The following is a 20,514-nucleotide window of genomic DNA, read 5'->3' as shown; positions in this document are numbered from 1 at the left end:
ATAATAGAATATCTGAACAACTGGAGTGCCAGGGCTCATTTAAAAATAAAGTTTTCAAGGTAATATACCTTTCATTACATCGGATGGTGAAACTAAGGCCATATTTATATTAATATATTGACAGTTTTTTGCGGTATTACGGAAATATATTAAACATGTAATATAACTTTATTGCTGTTTTTTGCCACATCGCTCAAAAACGAGTATTCATGAGATAAAAACTGTACAGAATGTCTCGAAACTCATCAATCATGATTTACGTGATACTAGTTACAGGTAGGTCCGGTCAGACGTCCGATTTTTAACGAACATATCCTCTTTTTCTACGCTATTATCGTGACTAGGTATCTTTCCTTTTAATGTTACGGTGCTCTCTTTTTTTGAAATTTCGATGTATGTTCCATTTAACTTTATGACTGTACAATTATTCTGCAACTGTTTATGTCATTCAATAGAAATCCCAAGAGTTGCACAACCGTTGGCTCTGTCGAACGGGCCCAATGTAAAATTATAATTCAATGCTCTTGGTTCCAACCTAAAGAATAAGATTTTTTATCATTTGTTTTATATAAATTACCGAGATATAATGATGTTTGCGGATTGTATATGGGCTCTGGTCGACTTGAAAATATACACTTTTTTGCTTAAAGTATTGGCATTCTAGTTAAAACGCATTCGAAGAAACATGCTACTGAAATTCTGTGCCTCTGACGTAGTGCAAGTTAATAAAAAGATGCTATTGAAAACAAAACAGATATTGCTCCTTATAATATCAATAGCATCCCACTGTCTACCTCCTATATCCCACCATTGTGGTAGAAATGAAGCTATCTAGGCAGAGGACAAACACGTAATGCTTTACGATATTTTTTCATTAAACACAAGATGGTGATTGGATGTCGAGCAAGAAGAAACACGTCTAAACGCTTGGTTGGCATAAAGTTGCTAACTAAAAAAGTTACAGTTTAATAAAACGTATCTCGTAGGATTGAACAATTTTTCTCGTATGTTAAATACTTTACTCAAACGAAAACGCCGTCCAGCAAAACATTTCGTCGAAAGATGTTTTAGTATGTCTTCGTATGTAAAATGCAAAGAACCAATACAGTTAAAGAAAAAAACTAGATGTTCTTAAGTTCCTTTTAATCGCCTGTTACTCAAAGATTCGACTATTACCTTAAAACTAAGAAAATTTATCGAGAACCAAAAATTCCTTAATACTATTTCTTACATTACCATAAAAGAAGCTTTTTTCGATGCCTGGTAAATACATTTTCTCTTATCCTCTTCTGCCAATAATATTCCTTTAAAATCGTTTTTAACCAAATGGATGCATAAGCTTAGAAAGATAAATAAGTAGTTAAAATCGTTCCCAATATCAAATAAAGTGGAAAGCTCAATGGAAAAGAAAATTACGATTTCCTAATAATGGCCGCTTTTTAACAAGTTTCTTTAGAAACCCCTTAGCGAAATATATTTCTTGCGCGTTTATGTGGTATTATCGAGAATAGAAAATCTCTGAGTGTAAAATATATACATTTGGGACGTGATCTCGGTTTTTTTACCCCTATGTGAATAAGGATTACACGTGGGTAAAGTATAGATACACAACTTGTCAATTGTAAAAAGAGACGTGGGATTTTGTCTCGTCGGAGCGTAGTCCTGAGAAAGCATTCAGAGGAAGGGATGAAGTAAACGAGCCGTGTATCAAGACACTAGTTCAGACACAACATATTGTTAAAGTGATACACAGCGTGTTCCATTAACAAACATCATCGGTCATGCTTTTGAAAATGTAGGAAATAGTTGTGAAAGAGAAATTTGATATCAAAAGTAATCAAGGGAAGTAACTAACATGAACTGACACATACATGGTCTAAACCATGATCTCTAATAAAGTCACTAGCACAGGGTTATCTATGACTCATCAAACAAATGTCCCTAAATATGACATTTATTTGACGACCGGCGTACACACTTCGTGTACAAAAACAACTAAATCAAATTCATTCACATGCATTGGAGCACATGTTCTACTGCGTACATTCAATAGAATACTCCAGTCAAACGCATACGTTCGGCTACGTTTATTCTTTGTTGTTCGGCTACGTTCAATTTTTTTTGTTCGCCGTTAGTGTTTGAAGTTAATGCACTTTAGTAAGCAGACGCCTTTATGCCATTGAACTCGAAGGATTTCCACTGTCTTCGGTTTTATCAACTTGATATTTACCGCTGGAAAATATTCCTAAAATATTTTAGCCATATTTCTACAAAAATTCTTATAAATACGAACTACGTGTTGTATATTTCACCTTCACCTAATTTTTCATAAGTAGTAGGGTCATTTTCTGACGTGTCGTTCTCCGAGGAAAATGCATTGTTTTAGCCATTTATCCGCCACGTAGTCACAATGATAAAACACGGCACGTTTCAACTCGGGTGTAAGATGCATTCCAGTTGCAGCTCCATTAGGCATTTCCTGGCTTTTAGTCTATATTGCGTTTCCAGTGGTTTACTTTGTGTTCTCCATTTGGGGCGGAAAGAAACATTTGGATTAAATCCTTTGCGCCTAAAACTCGCTGCTGTGCTAAGATGGCCAATCAGATGAATTTAACTTCTCTGTACATAAACTTCATACAATAATTGTTAAAATATAGATTCGTTCGCTGCAAATATTTCCGAATTTTGAAGGGTCTTCATTTTTATTTTGACGCGCCCTTAAAGTTTGTCCATCAGCATACAGCTTCAAAACTAAGAGTCTCCCTCATACATGGATGTTTATATGACATACGTGACTTAGAGGACCCTTATTTAGACCCTAGTTGGATCTCCATTGAGTGCCAAAGTTCTGTAATTATAACCTGATGTACCCTGTATAATGTGCTAACTTTGTGTGTTTGAGTGACCTCATTGCCCTTGGGGATTTTCACTGTTTTTTTATAAGTTTCAATAGAATACGCGAGAACTATGCTAGGGAGATTTAGGCGCCGTCTACAGATAAAATTTCGAGATATACCTAAATCCTCAGGATAATCCAACCTTAATCTAAATAGTTAAATAGCTAAACCTTGTCTTTTTTGTCCCATTTTAAGTTTAAAACTTCCCCGTCGAGTCGCATCGTATTCAGCAAGCGCGGAAAGAGAAATGGTCGCCGAAATAAGTTCGGAACTATTCCTAAAGCCCCAAAGCGATAGGAAATATCTTTAAGGTGGTAAAGGTTTTAATAGTAAAGTTTCTCTTCCATTTGAACGGAGAACAAATGCCGAGCAAACTCGACCACAACTCTAATTGTAATTCACCGAGGACTACGCTCAAAACAATGGAATGAGATTTACAAGTTTATACAATAGATGACTGTCCTGTGCAGATTTATCTCTAGCAGCGAAGAGTGTGGAATTTAAAGGATTAGTTGTGTATGCATTTTAGAACAGCCATTTTGCGCATTTGTGCTCGTAATTATACGCTCAAAATAATACCAATTACTGGATACCCCATATTCCTTAATTTCAGAGGCAAATTCTCGCTTTTAGACATATGAATAGTTTGATCCATCCACAGTGTCCAAATTGGTTTGTATTAATCGGAACTAGCCTAAACAGTGCCAATTTTCTCCCTTAAAACATTTTTTTCGAGTAGGTGTGAAAAATAATGGACTTGTTAAATTTTCACAGCAACAAAAGAAAACAGCGTACTCTTTTTGGAAAGTATAATTTTTAGTGCAGGTTAGTTCACAGCAATGTTAGAGAAAGGGGAAACGTGACGATGCTGTAATAGAATATTATGCAGGATAATGAAGTTAAAACAAAAACTGCGAAACACTCCGATCCAGGGGATAGCGTAAGGAAATATGACGGGGGGTGATTTTAGCGGGTGCTCCTTCTACTCGAAGCGCACCCTACCGGCCATGGCCCTGCGGCGTCGTAAGGAAGAAGGCATGTCGGCGAGTCCCACACTAACCGATTGACTATCCAGCAGATAGGGTATCTTTAGTGAATATTTTCAATTTTCTAAAAAAAATTAAAGTTCGAATTATTTTAAGTTGGTTGAAGTTAGTTCAGGTTAGATCAATCTGAGGATGGCGTCAGCTTGGTCGCATATGCGGACGAACTGGCTATGATCCTGATGGAAAGGAATAGGGAAGAACTGGTGGGTAAGTCACACTTCACGATGGCACAGATTATGCGAAAACTGAAGGAAATGCACTTGGAAGCGGCAGTCGAAAAGACGTAGATCGTGTCTCTAGCCGGGCAGAGAAAAATACGGAAAATTAAGCTCAAAATAGGCAGCACAGGAGTGCAAAATTTTAAAAGTGTGAACTACTCGGGAGTGCAGGATTTGACAGGATATTGACGAGGACATAAATATGAGAGAACGCATTAAAGAGGCCTGCAAGAAAAGTCACCGTCTTATAAATTTAATGGCAGGAATCGTTTCAAATATCGCGAATCCCCAACAAATGACGACAAGACTTCTGGCAAGCTTCGTTCTGTCCACGCAACTTTGCGCTACACCTATATGGAGAAATGTTGTTAGTTTGGGTACTTACCATCGTCTCCTAGAAGAGGTCAACCGAAGAATAGCCATAATGGCCTCCTCTGCATACTGCACGGTGTCAACGGTGGCTGCTAAGGTCCCAACCGGAGTACTGCCGATTGGCCTGTAAGTTATCGAAATGGATATTTGTTATTAGAAGGTAACGGAGCAGAAAGTAGGACATAGAAGGGAACTAATGGAAAGATGGCAAGAAAGGTGGAACAAAAGTGAAAGATGGACAAAGATATTTATTAAAGATATAGATAGATGGAAAATCACAAGTGAGGAGAAACTGATTATTCCTTTACGCAGGCTATGGCGATGCATGGCGCATACCTGTACAAAACAGAAAAGGAGACGACGTACGTCTGCCGATTTCGCGGAGAGAGGGACGATGCCCGTCATACTGCCTTTTGTTGTGAACACGTTGCATTGGAGAGAAAGAAATAGCGGCAGGCGGATGTGGTGAAGACGTTAAAACGAATAATGTGATGGATCTAATGTTGAGATTTGCGAAAAATTAGGACTGCATATGTGGTATGATCATATAGATTGTAAGGAAAAAAGCAGAGTTCAAAAGGAGGGAGGAACGCAGCATGCAAGGATGAAGCATGGAAGTTTCGGAGCGTGGATGGCCGAAGGATGGGAGGTCTTAATGAAGCATGAGGATGAAAGACACGGGCTTTCTGGATGTACATGGTTGGGGAATTCAGCTAAGGCAGACGTAGAGGGATGACTGACAAAAATTTTCTCTCGTTTCCTCTCCCCATATAACGTCCCGGGGGTGGGGGGGGTGGGTCAAAAATGAAGAGAGGAGGTTTTTAGTGGGTAGGCGTCCCCTCAAGGACGCATCTCACATAACCAGATCTCCAGAACACCAGGCCATATACCTATGAAGGATTACCTCTTTTACAAAAAAAAAGGGTAGATTATTCTATTAGCTGTTATTATAATAGCTGGTAATTAAAGATATCAAATTAGGGGCATAATTTTGACTATTAAGGAATTCAGTGTTAATGGAAAAATATGAATTAATGTAACTGGTGTCATCCAGATATGCCGTAACTTTTTCGCTGCTATGCACACAGTTTTAGTGAGTGCAAGCAAAACGCAATTGGGCAATTCATGAGTACGAGGAAGACAGGTTACCCTTTCCCCTTCCATTGTCAACGATTGGCGAACGCCGTTGACTCGCAAGCAGTACTCCTAAAACCGAGGAGGAGTGTGATTCTACATGATTTTTTAGGATACAACTTACGTGCATACGTGCAAATTTGAACACCTACTCCGAGAACAAATTCCACGATAAATTTTAATGCAGCCTTACCTCTATAAACACCACGGTAGAAATAGTATTTTTAGAACGCTTCAATTGAAAAGCAAGCCCTTTTTGTCCCCGGATTAAGGCGTACTGCTTGCGAATCAACGACGGTAGCCTATCTCCCTCGCATTCATGAAGCACCTAATTGTCTTTTGCTTGCACTCACTAAAACTGCATGTGCATAGTAGCAAAAAAGTTATTGTACGTCTAAAAGACTTAAACTGCACGAGAAAAATGAATCAAAATTATTATCTGTATGTGTCTATAGACTTGGTCAATGGATTTGTAAAATTCCTATATTCATGATTCGCGTGGCATCCTGGCTGTTCATTAAAAGCACCACTGGAACTTTCAAATAAAGAAAATGCCTTCATGAAATGGAACGACTAAAAGACCCAATGACTTTTTAATACCGCGAACGATAATCATTATGCGACTCGCCCAGCTCTAGCACCAGAAAAGGATGTTGCGTTCCAAATAACATTAGTTTCGCAATTGCCAGGCACATTTTCTGTATAAAACGGAACACGCTCTAATTAACCAGAGTGATAACAGCAATTATAATGTAAAATTTGTCACGGAAATTTATTAGGATGTCGGTGCAGTCACAAAAGGGCGTGGTAACTACCATATTGTATGTCGCGTGTAATGCGAGATTGGCGTAATAAATTCTATTTTAACAGTTTAGTTTCGTTCGTATGTTTTCGAATAGAGTCAAAGCAAATATGTGCGTAATTGTAGTTTTCTATCTTTATTATACCCTTTCTCACTGCTCACGAACCTTTACGCTCTTGAATTTCATTCAAAAAACAGAGAGTCGAAATATTCGAAAGACGACCCAATGTCATTGACTCATTTTATTTCCAAAAGGTAATGGATACTTAAGATATTTTATCGCATAATTACCAGTATATATAACCGCATCATATTATGTTCTGAGTTTACATAGATTCTTTAGTGAAATTTACAATGTTCCTTAAAGATTATTTTGTCCGTTGCACCATAGATCCACAAAAAATAAAGTAATTTTACATGTTCCTATAAATGTAAATACATGATACAGGCTCTTAATCTGAAGTGCGATAAATTTCATCGAGCGTGAATGATCAGCTCATCAAACACGCTCGACAGCATTTGTATCTTACTATATGAAATATGTTCCATTAATAAACAAGAAACACCCCTAATATGCCTCACTTCGAAATAGACCTAATGGGATTCCCATGGGCATAACCGCAGCCAGAGTATTTAGTACACAGCTTTAAGTATTAGTAGACCTTTAAATTGAAGTTTCGCCTTGGGGACGCGATGACGCGGGAATGATCTTGAGATATCAAAGATTTTGTTGTTAATGATGTAATGGTTTAAAACCTAATCGAGTAGAAACTTCACTCAAAACGAATTATATGCGACTCAATGAAGCCTAAAGGCAGAGATAACGAAATGTGCAATTAAGCTACGGATTCCTATAAAGAGTTGGAGAACGAAGAGCACTTGTATGAACTTCTGTTATTTTTCTATCAGATTTAACCATTCTTCTGTTTATATGGCGAAATTTTTCAGAAGTTGAAATATATAATACTTGCGGGACAGGTCCCCTTAAATTCTAAAACTCGCAACCCTCATCGCTTAGTACACCATAGCGTTTTAAATAAAAAGTTAAATCGCCATATTACAGCTGAGAAAATAAAACCACCAACCTACGCTGAAGCCCTTTATCATCCAGTGAAAATATACTCCCTTTCAGCTATGGCTTTCTTGTCATCGTCTTGGACTAACTTTTTAAGAGTGTAATTTTTAGAGAATTTTTGATTATTTTCCTCTTTGATTTTTTCTTAAAAGCTCCAATCCTAAGAAGATTTTCTGCTTTCGACTTTGTTAAACTTATCTTCAAGAAATTTCTCTAATGAACGAATACTATCAGCCTTATTTTTTTCTTTCAATTTCCTTTTGGTGTTTTTTAGCGTAGCGCTATTTTATAAGCCACTTTATTTCATCTAAATATCATAATTTCGATATCATAAAGAGCAACCCTTCTTTGATGACTTTGTGCTCTCTTCAATTATTGAAGGACTTTCTGGTCTCTTATGAGACTTATAATCATTGATTAAGTCATTACAAACATCCTTGAATTTAATGAAATTAAAATTTAGTAGCTTTTGCTCCGTTTCCTTAGACTTGCTTATCTGCTGCATTATACTGTCCATGATCTCGTTTTTAATTTACACTACTGCAGTTTTTATCACTTTATTTTTGGCATTTTCACCTATTTCAGGAAAAAAGCTCGTTAATTTATTCAATCCCTCTTCACTGTTTTTGGCCATTGCTTCAAGTTCCTACATGGTGTCTCCATCGTAAAAACAATTGTCCTGGCTTGTAACTTCCTTCATATGTTGCTGTACGTTTTCATAACCCGTTTTGACTGTATTTTCCAGTTCATTATTCTTATGTTACACTATCATGACTATTTGTCAAACAAAAAGCCATTTTTCTTATTACTTTCTTTGTTATCCAAAACCTTTGCTGAGAAGTTTTAGAGAAAAACTTTGCACACAAAAGTTGTTTAATTTTATCTCCATTCTCTCCTGAAAATGTCAAAAACCTAAATTAGCAACGAAAACTGACAAAACGCCACCAATATTACCTTTTTGTGAATGTCGTGATATTTATCTTCTGCGGTATTATAATTAAGTTACTTTCATCGTTTTCGTAGCCCTAGCCAAGGAAATTCTAACCCTTTAATAGCCGTTTGCATCAATTTTTAAGTATGCTTGAAGTTAATGAACCCTTAAATAAAAATCGCCCGGGATTTTCACTTAAGTGTGCCTTAACTTTGGGCATAATGAAAAATTGCTTGATGCGAACAGATATAAGCATCTACCTGGAAATCACCTAAAAGAAGTATGATTCCTATCATTTTTCGGGCTCAGAAATAACAGTTAAGAACTCAAAGTCTTGAATTGATGCGTAGAATAAATGTGAAGAAAAAAGTTAGGTGATTTTTGAGCTGGAACTGACCGAAATAGGAACGGTAGTGTCTATGATCAGGTTTATGGAGGAGCCGTGGCTATACGCTGAATTTTAGATTAAGTCAAGCAAATTTCCGACCACGATTTTATTCCTGGTTTTTATTGCCACATGTTTTTTTTATATATTACAAATGCCGTAACTTGATCTTTCGTATAAAAAGATATATTTGTTAGGTGTCCCCTGAAAAGGACCACTTAATTCCGGTATACTCGGAAAGACATTATAAAACCTTTGCGTCAAATAAATAATATTCTGGTAACGTAGCGTTTTCATAAATGTCTTGAGAGTGATTTATTATTAAAAGACTATTGGAGAAGAAGGAGATAATGGATATTTTTATTATTCTGACACTTCCGTTATGAAGTCGCCATTTAAAGCACTTTAATCAATCATTCAGAATTACCAGCCATCCCCATCATCTTTCGGAAATTTATGTTTTCATGTTAGTCAGTGCTGCATTGGCAACTACAAAAATCATTTCAAATTAATGTCCCAACCATCCTAATTACTTCAAATTGCATTATTTCACAATTGCACTTGTTTACTACCCCATCAGCCTTAAAATAGGCCCATAAAAACCGTAGAATTTGCCTCACTAAGCTTTAATTAAAGCCATTAAAGCAAAATGGATTAAGCAATTGTTCGAGTGCCAGAGACTGTTACGGGAACCTAAAACTAAGAATATTTCCGCAGTCAAAGGGTGACGTTGTAATTACCCGGTGTCGCTTATCCTAACGACAATTAGGGTGTTACGCAAACACTCAGTTCATCGCAGATGTTGGCACCCTATGAAATATGTCAAGACTGAACGTTCGGGTACAAGTTTCAGACGGAACATTCTCGTTAAATTCAAGTGTTCTACGATGAATAATTACTCCTGTGTATGGGTTTGTTTTAAGCCAACGTAAATCAAATATAAAGTCTTTTCTAATTAACTCCAAGAGTTTACGGATGAATAATTCATTCTTTAGGTCCTTCGTTAGGTAACAGTTACGAAATGTCTTGTCGCAATCAGTTGACAGAAAAATTACCAAATATATAAGTACATACTAATGTGTGATGATAGTCCCAGAAGTACCCGACCTGACATATAGATGGCGATTATTTTGTCAAAAATTTGCTTAAATTACAAAAGCTTAAACTTAAAAAAGCTTCTGTCTAAAATTTGAGGGTGCCAGATTGATGTATGTTTGTTTTGAAGCCGTTGTTAGTGAAAGTTTTTAGAGATTTTATGAACATGGAAAAAATCCATTCAACGTCAAAGAAGAGTTATATTCTACTCAGGGGATATTTTGGTCTTTCGTTAACAATTGTAAAATATTCAGTGGCAGAGTCTAAACGCGGTCGCACGAACTGCCAAAACGAATTCCGCGGTGGTTGACCGAATGATACTCCAGATCTAACCACTCCAGATATTGTGATGAAAATCCACAAAACTGTCCTGAAAGACCGTCGGCTAAAACATGACAATTTTGGCGCAATAATTTATTGAACAATACAATTGAATAAAAACGACACCATGAGGATGTCTCAAGGGAATATTTGGCAAACTTACACGGCAATGAAGCCCAGTTTTTTCGTCGGTTCCTAACCATAGATTAAACATGGGTCCATCACTTTACATCAAAAACGAAAGAACAGTCAAAACAATAAGCCCAAAGGGGAAAATCGGCTCTAAACAAGGCGAAAACTTTTATCTGCAGTGAAAATGATAGCGTCAATTTTTTGGTGTGTACCGCTTATAATTTTTATTGGCTACCTCCCCTAAGGAAAAACAATAAACGGATAATATTATGAAAAATTATTATAGCGTTTGAGCGAAAAAACTAGGAAAAAATGACCGCATTTGAAGAGAAAGAAAGTTTGTTTCATCAAGAAAACACGCCAGTCCACATATCCGTCATCGCGATGGCCAAAATCAATCAACTCAATTTCGAACTTTATCGTCATCCACCCTATTTGCCAGATTTGGCCCTATCTGATTATTTTCTATTTCCAAACTTGAAGAAATGGCTCGGTGGAAGTAGATTTGCCAATAATGAATAGGTGAAATTCGAAATTGATACCCATTTTGAAACATTTGAAGCATCTTACTCTAAACAGTGTATAGAAGCCATAAAACGTCACTGGGAAAAGTGTGTCCAGCTCAAAGAGAACCAGGTTTAGAAATAATGCAACGTTTTCCAAAACGTTTTTTCTCTAAGTATGAAGCCGGTTACTTTTAGATTCTCTCTCGTATTAGTTGAACTCTATCTCCTAAACCAAAAGTAGGGCTTTGCAAAGCAAGTCCCGCTTCTTTAAACATTCGCGAGAACTCCATTTTATTATCTCTTACCTAAACGACCAAATCCATGTTTTCTTACTATACATACATCTACTCTCCAACATACAACAAAACATACTAACAAGAAATATCTTAACAGAAACAATACAACAAAATTGAACATATTTTTCGAAAACTCAGAGTTTATTTAGCGACATACACCGCCAACATTCCTGGGAATTCAGACTAAACATCGAACCTCTTATTTCAAACAAGGAATCTTACAAATAAGATAAACAATGTAAGCTTTACCAACAAACTCATAACAGATCATAGAGCTGGGGCCCTTGGCATTGACCTCCAGCAATTTATGCCCCCTGCAAAATACGATGTTGGACAAGTAAACTTAAACAAAACCGACACAAGCCGAGTCGGAAGGAATATTTCCAGCCCATTTTCCTAAAAAACATACCTTGTCCAAATTTATATTGAGACTGATGAAAGGTAAAAGGGAGCTGTATGGACTCAACACGCGTGAGGTAGATCTCAACAGAAATATCAAAGCGTTGATGCACCACATCGACACGACAAATGGTTTGAAGTGTGCCAAAAATGGAACAAGACATGAAAAAATCGTACCGATAATGATAAAAGATTATTATGGTTAACAAAACAAATATCGTTGGTATAATCAACCAACGCGGAACAGAACGGAGTACTGAATGTTTCATTGATTAAATGAAATTAATAACTTGAAATTGATTAAATTAATGACTGTTATTAACAATAGGATGCCATAAATTTCAATGATCGATAGAGACCTAACATTAGTGTCTGATGTCGTTTAATTTTTGAACGATATCGACTAAAAATTGGCATGGCCCGAGTGTGTCAAGTAAATGCATATTAAATAGTCAAATTAAATATTTAAAAAATAATCAAGCAGAACGTATTTAATATTTGCAATTTATTTTAAAATATATCTAATTTCTAACGATTAAAAGACTAATTCGTTCAAAAAGCGCATTCGTCGTATAAATATACTGAATATAAAAAATTTTGATCGTTTGCCAGTCGGTTTTAGTTCTTTTTTCTGGTAATTGCAAACCAGGGTCTTCTTTCTTTTATTTAACTAATTGCAATTTATACGGATGGCACTTGTAGGCTTTTAAAATACCTTGACAAGTTGTGCTAGAAACTCTGGAAATTTCAGAAACCTTGCGAATATTCAAATTATGATCCACTTCCCTATTTTCCCCGTGATCAAAAAAACGACAATTTCGATAGTCTCACTTCTAACAGCATTTAGAGATTGGCGTTTTTTATTTTTCACTGAACATTTTTCACAAAACTTTTAAACCGAACTGGCCACGTAAACATCGGAGGTGTGTTTATTTGGGTGGCATTGATTGAGAATTCTTGCCGGCATCCGTGCACTATGGTTATTTATAAAATATTAAGAATAACGAGAAGTTATTTCAATCCTCCAGTCTCTCAAATAAAACGTTTTTGAAATTAGTAAGCACTAAACGCATTTACCCTTCTTTAAGAATGCGAGAAAAGCGAGTTAAAATATCGATTTGTAAATTGGTTGTTAGTAATTTTTTCATTTAAAATACCTTTTTACAACATATTTGTAAACAATGTTTATATCGAAAGTAGTTGGGATTTTTGAAATGTTTCATCTAATTGAATTACTGTGAAATAAACCTGCAAAAACGCAAGGCAGTGGACGAAAATCTAATAAATTGAAACTGGGAAAGTTTTAAACGTAGCCACCTCAAACTTTATTGTAAGTTGCAGAGATTGTACCCACTTCAAAATTTGCGAATTACGTTGGATTATGATTCAATAAATGACAAAAAACTGTAAAAAAACACATTCTGACAATCAGACTTAAGAGCCCTTTCAATTGAGATATCACTCAATTTATAGTGCCATTTGAGATTCTAAAGTTGAATGCATCCCCGCGAAGGGGTGGTTTTGGTGAATCCGCATTAAATGCTGAAATATCAAAAACGAAATTGACGCGTCGCCATAGCTTAAAATAAGCCGGGTGCAAAGTTTTCACTGGTGCACTCTGTACGAATAAGACAGTCTGTAACGGTTTCAATTTCCATTTGGGGCAAAACCAATAGCATTCGTGAATTGGAACTTAACAGAAAGAAATGCATGGCAATGTCGGTTTAAAAAATTATCTTTTGTACGTATTAATAAAGGTCAACATCAACATGCGACGAATAAAACACACCATGCAATATCAAATAACGTTGGAGAGCTGAAAAATGATGCTGCTTCTAATATAAGTAATATTAATGGTTACATAGAAGATCCCATAAAATATATCAGCGCTATCAAAACAGTAGCCAAGATAATGGCATTCTTCCTCGTGAACTTTAAGAAGCTATCTGTTATTTATAAGTATTTGCATCCATCAACTTGCTGAAAATGGGGTCTGGGCCAAAAAAGCCACATTAACACACAATTTTAATTTATTTTCCTGACATGCTATTATATCGGGGTATGGAATCTTCGATAATGAGTTTCTGATATTCGTAAAGTTGCTTTATAGAAATGTCTGTTTTACACTTCGTTTAAAAATGGGAGAAATCCGGATGACATATGTGATTAATTAAGTAAAAATAAAAGAAAATAAAGTGTTTTAAAAACATTTTTTCCGACATACCGATCCGCAAGAATTTTTAACGGGTCCGTTAAAGAAACAACTTCGAATTTTAAATTTTGAATTTTGACAGAACGTAATTAACTCACTTTCGGGCGGAAATGCCGCTAATGTTAGGTGAACGAGAACTCTCCTATAAAAATTGCAGAGCACTGCCACATTCATGTAAGTTTAGAATTAAAATGGTGCAGTTTTTAGGGCAAGGTGCAAAATTAAAAATGACCAATATTCACCTCATCGGGGACAAGAGATTCTTTTCAAGAGTCTGTCTCATTCTTCTCATCCGAAGAGGCCGCTCTATGGCTGTTCCAACACCGTACTCCTTCCGACGTGACGCCGAAAACGACAGCAACGCCAAACGCCAAAAGCGCGACGTGCGACGCCGACCGATATATCTGATGTCACAGGTCCTGTGTTGTGCGCCGTGCATTTTCTGTGTTTATGTTCATATGATATTATAATTGTAAATTTCATTTATTACTGTATAAATCGTACGCTAAAAAGGTATGGAATATATATTTGGAAATATAAAATAGACTTTGATTTTATTTTATTTTATTAAATTAATTCGTCCACCAGTAGCTTTAAAAGACCATTATTGGGTATGCCAAATATCTGAAGCACGTCATCTCCTTTTTTCGAAAACAGTTGAATAACAGGTTCATAATGGCACCTATTATTTACCTAGTAAGCTAATCATTATCATACCCACGTAAGCATTAAGAAATATAGAATACAGGCGCAGATATTTATTTATACAGGGTGTTTTAGTTTTAATCTGTATCCTGTCAAAGGGTGGTAGTAAACTACAGAATAAGATGACTGCAAAAAACACAACAAACATATAGGTGTAAAAGCGTAATTTTTTTCATTTTTTCTTAATTTCTCTAGCGATTTTGGAAATATTAAATTTAAATTTGGATTTCATATTTCTCATAAGAGTTTACCCACATCAATTGGTGGGAAAAGTTCGTATGAAAATCCATAAAGTGATATTTTTTATAGGGTCGGACCCCTCTTCACTACTTTAAACTTTTTTGTGATATATGGACATTAACTAATCAAAATGTTCTATTCTTCTTTCAACTTTAAAATATTTTTGTCACAATATCAACTGTAAAATAACATCACTAAAAAGTCTGTTATATCCAAATAAAACATAAGCAACTATTTCTAATTTCGATAAGTGACAGACTTCTTAACCAACACCGATGACTAATCCCATTTCATTTCATAACTAGTTATATAAAGAAAGTAGGTGTTCTCGTTTCATACCTCGGTTACCAAATGGAACCTGTAACTACGATACATATGTTAGCTTTCAGGATACCCCGTAAAATCTCACTTATTTCGTGAAATTATACATTTCTTAGTTAGTTACGTAAATACCTACTGTTCCTATCTCCTGCATTTTTTCATATTTGTCACCTATTTTTTACTAATTTACAAAAGTAGCTATCACTAAAATGCCCCATTTTTACCTTGATTCTCGAGTTATGTAGCATTTATTTGGAAAACACCAGTGCGCAGAACTTCAAATTTATTTCACATTTTTAGGAGAGGGGTTTTTAGATCGTCAGTGGCGTAAGTTGCCTAAAATTTTTGTGGGTAGAAGAGGGCCTGATACCTTTAAAAAATGTTACCCTATAGATTTTTAAATCATGGCTTTAGGCGCCAGTTGACGTGAGCTCTTATATGAAATAGAGAAATGTGCTTTTTGACGTGAGCTTTTATTTGAAATAAAGAAATGTGCTTTCCCAATTTCAACTTAATATCTCAAAAATTGGAAGAACTCCAAAAAATCTGAACCTAAAGCGTCCCATAATTTTGTGAATAAACGTGCATTTTTCAATTAATTGTGGGACTTTCTATCACTCATTGAAAGGATACAGATAAAAACTGAAACACCTTTTAGTTAGAGATATTCATACAATGTAAAGGCATTTCTGATAACCTCTAACTTATGGCTTACTTATCCTGATCGGGTCATAATTGTTATGCATGGTATTTATGAACAAATTTAAGAATATTGTGGATAGACCTATAAACTAAAACGTTCTACTTTTTTTAGTGCCGTAACTATTCAAACCACCATGACATCGTTAATGCTATATTTAAATGCCCTACTCCTATTTCATCCTGCACATGGAGCATTTCCAAACTTCTATCCTTCATTAAGACCTCAAGTTTTTACTGACGAAAAAGGTGATATTGATCCTGGACAACCATTAATTCTTACCCCTCTAATTGAACAAAACAAGATTAAAGAGGCCCAATCTGCATCTCAAGTATATTTCAATGGATTTAAGAAAGAAATCAGTTATTCAGGTAAGAACTTGCTCGTTATAAAACTTCTGTTACTTTTGATATTTAGGCTGATTTGGTAAATCGTGGCCTACACCTAAACCGAATTTTCGTAAGTGGCGAAATCCATATAACTGAATATGATAGGATGTGATTTTGTAAAATATAACTGATGTATCTTTACAACGGACTGTAAATATACATCAGTTTGTACACGTGTTAGTGTCGGAATAACATTATAAACTTTTTCCACAGTTGAGGAATGCTAATATATTATCAAAATATAGAACGATAAAGTAACGAGTTTGCTACTACTCTTGTCCCCTACCTTTCTATAGTATCTATATTTCAACTGCCCATTTCCTGTTGTTACCTGTCATCAATTTTCGGAAGATATCCCAGTCCAAATGGAATTCCCTGACACTAAGTTGACGGTAGTAGTAACCTCATTGGGCAATGCTTCATCCCTAGATGGCTCCGTCAGTTTACCCGTCTTTATCTTACCGTTAATGATAATATTATAATACTAAAACTTAAGAATTATTAAATCTCCGAAATACACATATACAATACGTTTTTTAACTTGTAACAAAGTGTTTCACATGTTCAAATTTTGATCTCTCTATTTTAGTAAAATTGTGACTATTGAACTAAGCAAATATAAATATCTACCTACTTACCAATTATGAATAGTACTTCAGATTTTTAGAAGAATCTCTTTTAACTGTCCGTGACTTTTAATAGGCCACTTTCCCTGAGTAACTCCAGCATAGTGTTAATACTCTTTTTTTTCTCTGACGAAATTTTCTGTATTCGGATTGTCATTTCTTACCTTTATATCTTATAGATAATTTTGTATGTGTATACCCTACTACATATTTTGATTTATAATTATTCCACTCGATTATTAAATCTTTAATTTTTCAGGTTACTTCACGGTAGACAAGCAATTTAACTCAAACCTCTTCTTCTGGTATTTCCCTGCCCAAGTAAATTCTGAAACTGCACCAATAATTTTGTGGCTCCAAGGAGGCCCCGGAGCATCTAGCTTGATAGGTCTGTTTGCCGAAAATGGTCCGTTTTATGTAAAAAATAAACGGGGACTTAAATTCAGGAAATATTCGTGGACCCAAAACCATAATGTTATTTACATCGACAATCCTGTAGGTAAGAGTGTTGTTTGAATTATTTTAATTATTTCTTTAATAAATAAAGACCCTTTTGGAGATATCTCAGGAGGTGATAATACTTTGCGAAATAATGAAATAATTCTAATAGGTTCATGGTCAAAAACGCATTATTTTCGATATACAGGGTAGCAAAATTTCACGTTTTTTGTCATATTTTACATTTTTCTCACGTATGCCTTGAGTAATTTATTTTTATTTTGTACACCTATTTTTTTTAAGACCTTCTGCAAAAAAACATAAACATCGTCGGTAACCATATATAAGATATTACGTTATTTAGGAACACTGTATGAATTTTGATATCAAATTAAAATTCCTTCTTCAACTCTTTAGTTTTTTGATATTCTACGATATCTTAGTATCCTTTACCGATAACCTAGAATTTTCAAAAAGATCTATAGATGTAAAAGAAGTAAGGAAAAAATAATTATCCGGCTTAGTTATCAACAATCCGAAGTATATAATAACATTTATTCAAATTTCTTAAAATAAAAATTAAACTGAACGTAAACAAAATCATAAAAATTGTTGAAAATATCTTCCAAAAAATATAAAACCTTGCTACCCTGTATATCGAAAATGGGGCGTTTTTGACCATGGGTCTATTAGCACCTTTTTATTATTTTGTAGAGTCCTATCGTTCCTTGAAGTATTCCCGTGTTGACTATTTACACCCTGTATAATACTACTATACATCAAGGTTGTGAAATACAAGTGAAAATGATTGAGTTGTAACATATGGTTAAATTATATCTCAATATACGCCAGGTTAATAAGCACTACCATAAATTTCCAGATGAGGCTTAAAATCAGTTGGCGACAGGCTCCCAGGCCTTGCTGCAACCACGTAATTAAAGCTGTGCTATTCAACTCAGTTTTATCTAGGAAAACTGGAAAAAGCCTTGTTTAAAAAAAAGCCGATTAAAGTAAACGTTGAAGGGTTTCTAATAAAGCAAAAAATGCTCTTTAAAATAAAAATATTTAATTTAATTGTGTTTGAAAAGGAGTTGTCCAAATATGTGCCTTTTTCAAAAGAGAGTGCTTTACATCACCATACAATTTTATGAGAATACATGAAGGAATACTTACTATATGTTTTTTCTAACGATACATGAAGGGTGAATTGTAGGGAATTTTTAGTTTATTTTAATTTAATACGAAATCACATGTCTCAGAAACTTCCTAACAGATAGTTTTACAAAAACTAAACAATTCATTTTCACATGCGATTTAGATTTGTCATTTATTCAACTACTAATTTGCCGATTTAAGGCTACAAAGAAATTTTTGAACTAAAAAACACTAGGATGATTCATTAAAAATTATTTCTTCCTTAGGAACCGGTTTCAGTTTTACTACCGGAGGATATGCCCAAAATGAAACTAAAGTTGGACAAGACTTATACAGCGCTTTAACCCAATTTTTCACTCTGTTTCCTGATCTTCAGAAAAATAATTTCTTCATCGCTGGGGAGTCCTACGGGGGAAAATATGTGCCCGCCATTTCTTATACGATTTTGAAAAATAACCCAAGTGCCAAATTGAAAATTAATTTACAGGGTAAGATCAAATCTCAATCTTGACATGTTATTACGTAAGACACACATTTGAATAGGTTTGAGCATCGGCAATGGTCTCAGCGACCCAGAACACCAACTCAAATATGGGCTGTATCTTTATCAATTGGGAATTATCGATTCTAATGCGTTAAAAATTGTTCAAAGTTATGAGGCCCAGGGTATTCAATATATCCAGAAGCAACAGTATGACAAAGCCTTCGAGATATTTGACTCACTCCTAAACGGTGATTTGAATAATCACACTTCGTTATTTAAAAATATCTCTGGATTTGATAACTATTTCAACTACTTATATTCGATTGATCCGTTAGACATTGAGATAGCGTTTATGTCCAAGTATCTGCAGAGAGCCGATGTGCGAAGTGCAATTCATGTTGGAAATACTACCTTTAGCGATGAAACTAATATTGTAGAGGTAAGAATCATGTTTGTTGATATATTTTATTTTTTAGTATAGGGGTATACATATTTAAAAATTAACAAAAAACGTTATACAGGGTGATTCGTTAAAAATGAGTCACGGCGAAACCGAAGATAAGAGTCATCAAAATATGAAAACGGAGCCCAAAATACCTTATACTAATGTAAACAAAACCTAAGTATACCAACTTCGGTGTTCATGCTATGAAAAAGTTATTAGAGTATTTTGAAATGACATTTCAACTTTTAATACCCTGTAATTCAGAAACAGACAACATTGGTATAAGCTATGTGAGTCCAATCGTCATATTTTAGCGTCTCTTATCTTAAGTTTTGTCACGTTCCATTCTCAATAAATCACCCTGTATCTTGCAAATCATAACTCAGCTTAAGTCAATACAAAATTTAGTGCTCACAAAATTTGTATATCCTGTACTCCCTCTAATACAAAATAACTTGCCAGTTTTGAGTGATAAAAACGTACCGTTTCTCTAGATGTATAGATTCAAAGGAGTATATGTGTCGACCTATATATTCATATTGTTTTCCGACATCCATCTGGTTTCAAACAACTAATATTCTCGTAGGTGAATCTCAGGAATGATGTAATGCAAAGTGTAACCCCGTGGATATCCGAATTACTGAGCAACTACAGGGTCTTAATCTACAACGGGCAGCTAGACATAATAGTGGCCTATCCTTTAACTGAAAACTACTTAATCAACTTAAGTTTTTCTGCTGCTGATCAGTACAAAACGGCACCAAGGTGGGTAGAATTGAGTGCTAGCAAAAGCAGCTTAATTATAAAACTACAGTTTTTGTTACTTTACTATTATGTGGATCTATAGAGTAAAAAAAGTTTGAGATATCTTGCTTGATTTATAGATATCAATGGTATGTCGAATCTGAACTAGCCGGGTATGTAAAGCAGGCAGGAAATTTAACAGAAGTGTTAGTGAGAAACGCTGGTCACATGGTTCCTGCTGACCAACCAAAATGGGCTTGGGATTTGATTTCTAGGTTTACTGGAAACAAGCCTTTCCATACAGAACTATGACCTTACTGGACAACATGAGTGAAAAACTTAAAATTATTATTTTATATTGTTTTCTAACATTGTCAGTGAACAAGACTTTTTATATAGATAATTAAATATTAAGTGAAACCTACAATTAAATGGATTATTTATTT

General features: G+C 35.0%; 1 protein-coding gene and 1 long non-coding RNA gene across 5 annotated transcripts in view; one reads left to right on the top strand and one right to left on the bottom strand.

Annotated features, from left to right (window-relative positions):
- The window catches only part of LOC136339264 (venom serine carboxypeptidase), a 24,222-nt gene extending 3,708 nt beyond the window's left edge, over positions 1-20,514 (top strand). For 2 of the 4 annotated variants that reach the window (XM_066282368.1, XM_066282369.1), the window contains exons 2-7: positions 15,902-16,158; positions 17,062-17,301; positions 18,662-18,883; positions 18,939-19,318; positions 19,911-20,089; positions 20,209-20,514. In XM_066282368.1, coding sequence (XP_066138465.1) covers positions 15,902-16,158; positions 17,062-17,301; positions 18,662-18,883; positions 18,939-19,318; positions 19,911-20,089; positions 20,209-20,380 — 1,450 coding nt within the window. In that variant the 3' untranslated portion in view covers positions 20,381-20,514. Of the gene's footprint in view, positions 1-14,202; positions 14,335-15,633; positions 15,835-15,901; positions 16,159-17,061; positions 17,302-18,661; positions 18,884-18,938; positions 19,319-19,910; positions 20,090-20,208 lie in introns of those variants that run through there. The other 2 variants (XM_066282370.1, XM_066282371.1) reach the window with 2 other exon arrangements.
- On the bottom strand, positions 3,693-14,187 carry LOC136339279 (uncharacterized). Its single transcript, XR_010732115.1, has 3 exons — positions 14,064-14,187; positions 4,547-4,657; positions 3,693-4,007 (listed from the first exon to the last, which is right to left on the bottom strand). It is a non-coding gene; the product is annotated as an uncharacterized lncRNA (long non-coding RNA).

Source organism: Euwallacea fornicatus, chromosome 5, assembly GCF_040115645.1.
Source record: "Euwallacea fornicatus isolate EFF26 chromosome 5, ASM4011564v1, whole genome shotgun sequence".
Taxonomy (NCBI): Eukaryota; Metazoa; Arthropoda; class Insecta; order Coleoptera; family Curculionidae; genus Euwallacea; species Euwallacea fornicatus.
Note: the sequence above shows the minus strand (reverse complement) of the source record. Positions and strands in the feature narration are given on the sequence as shown.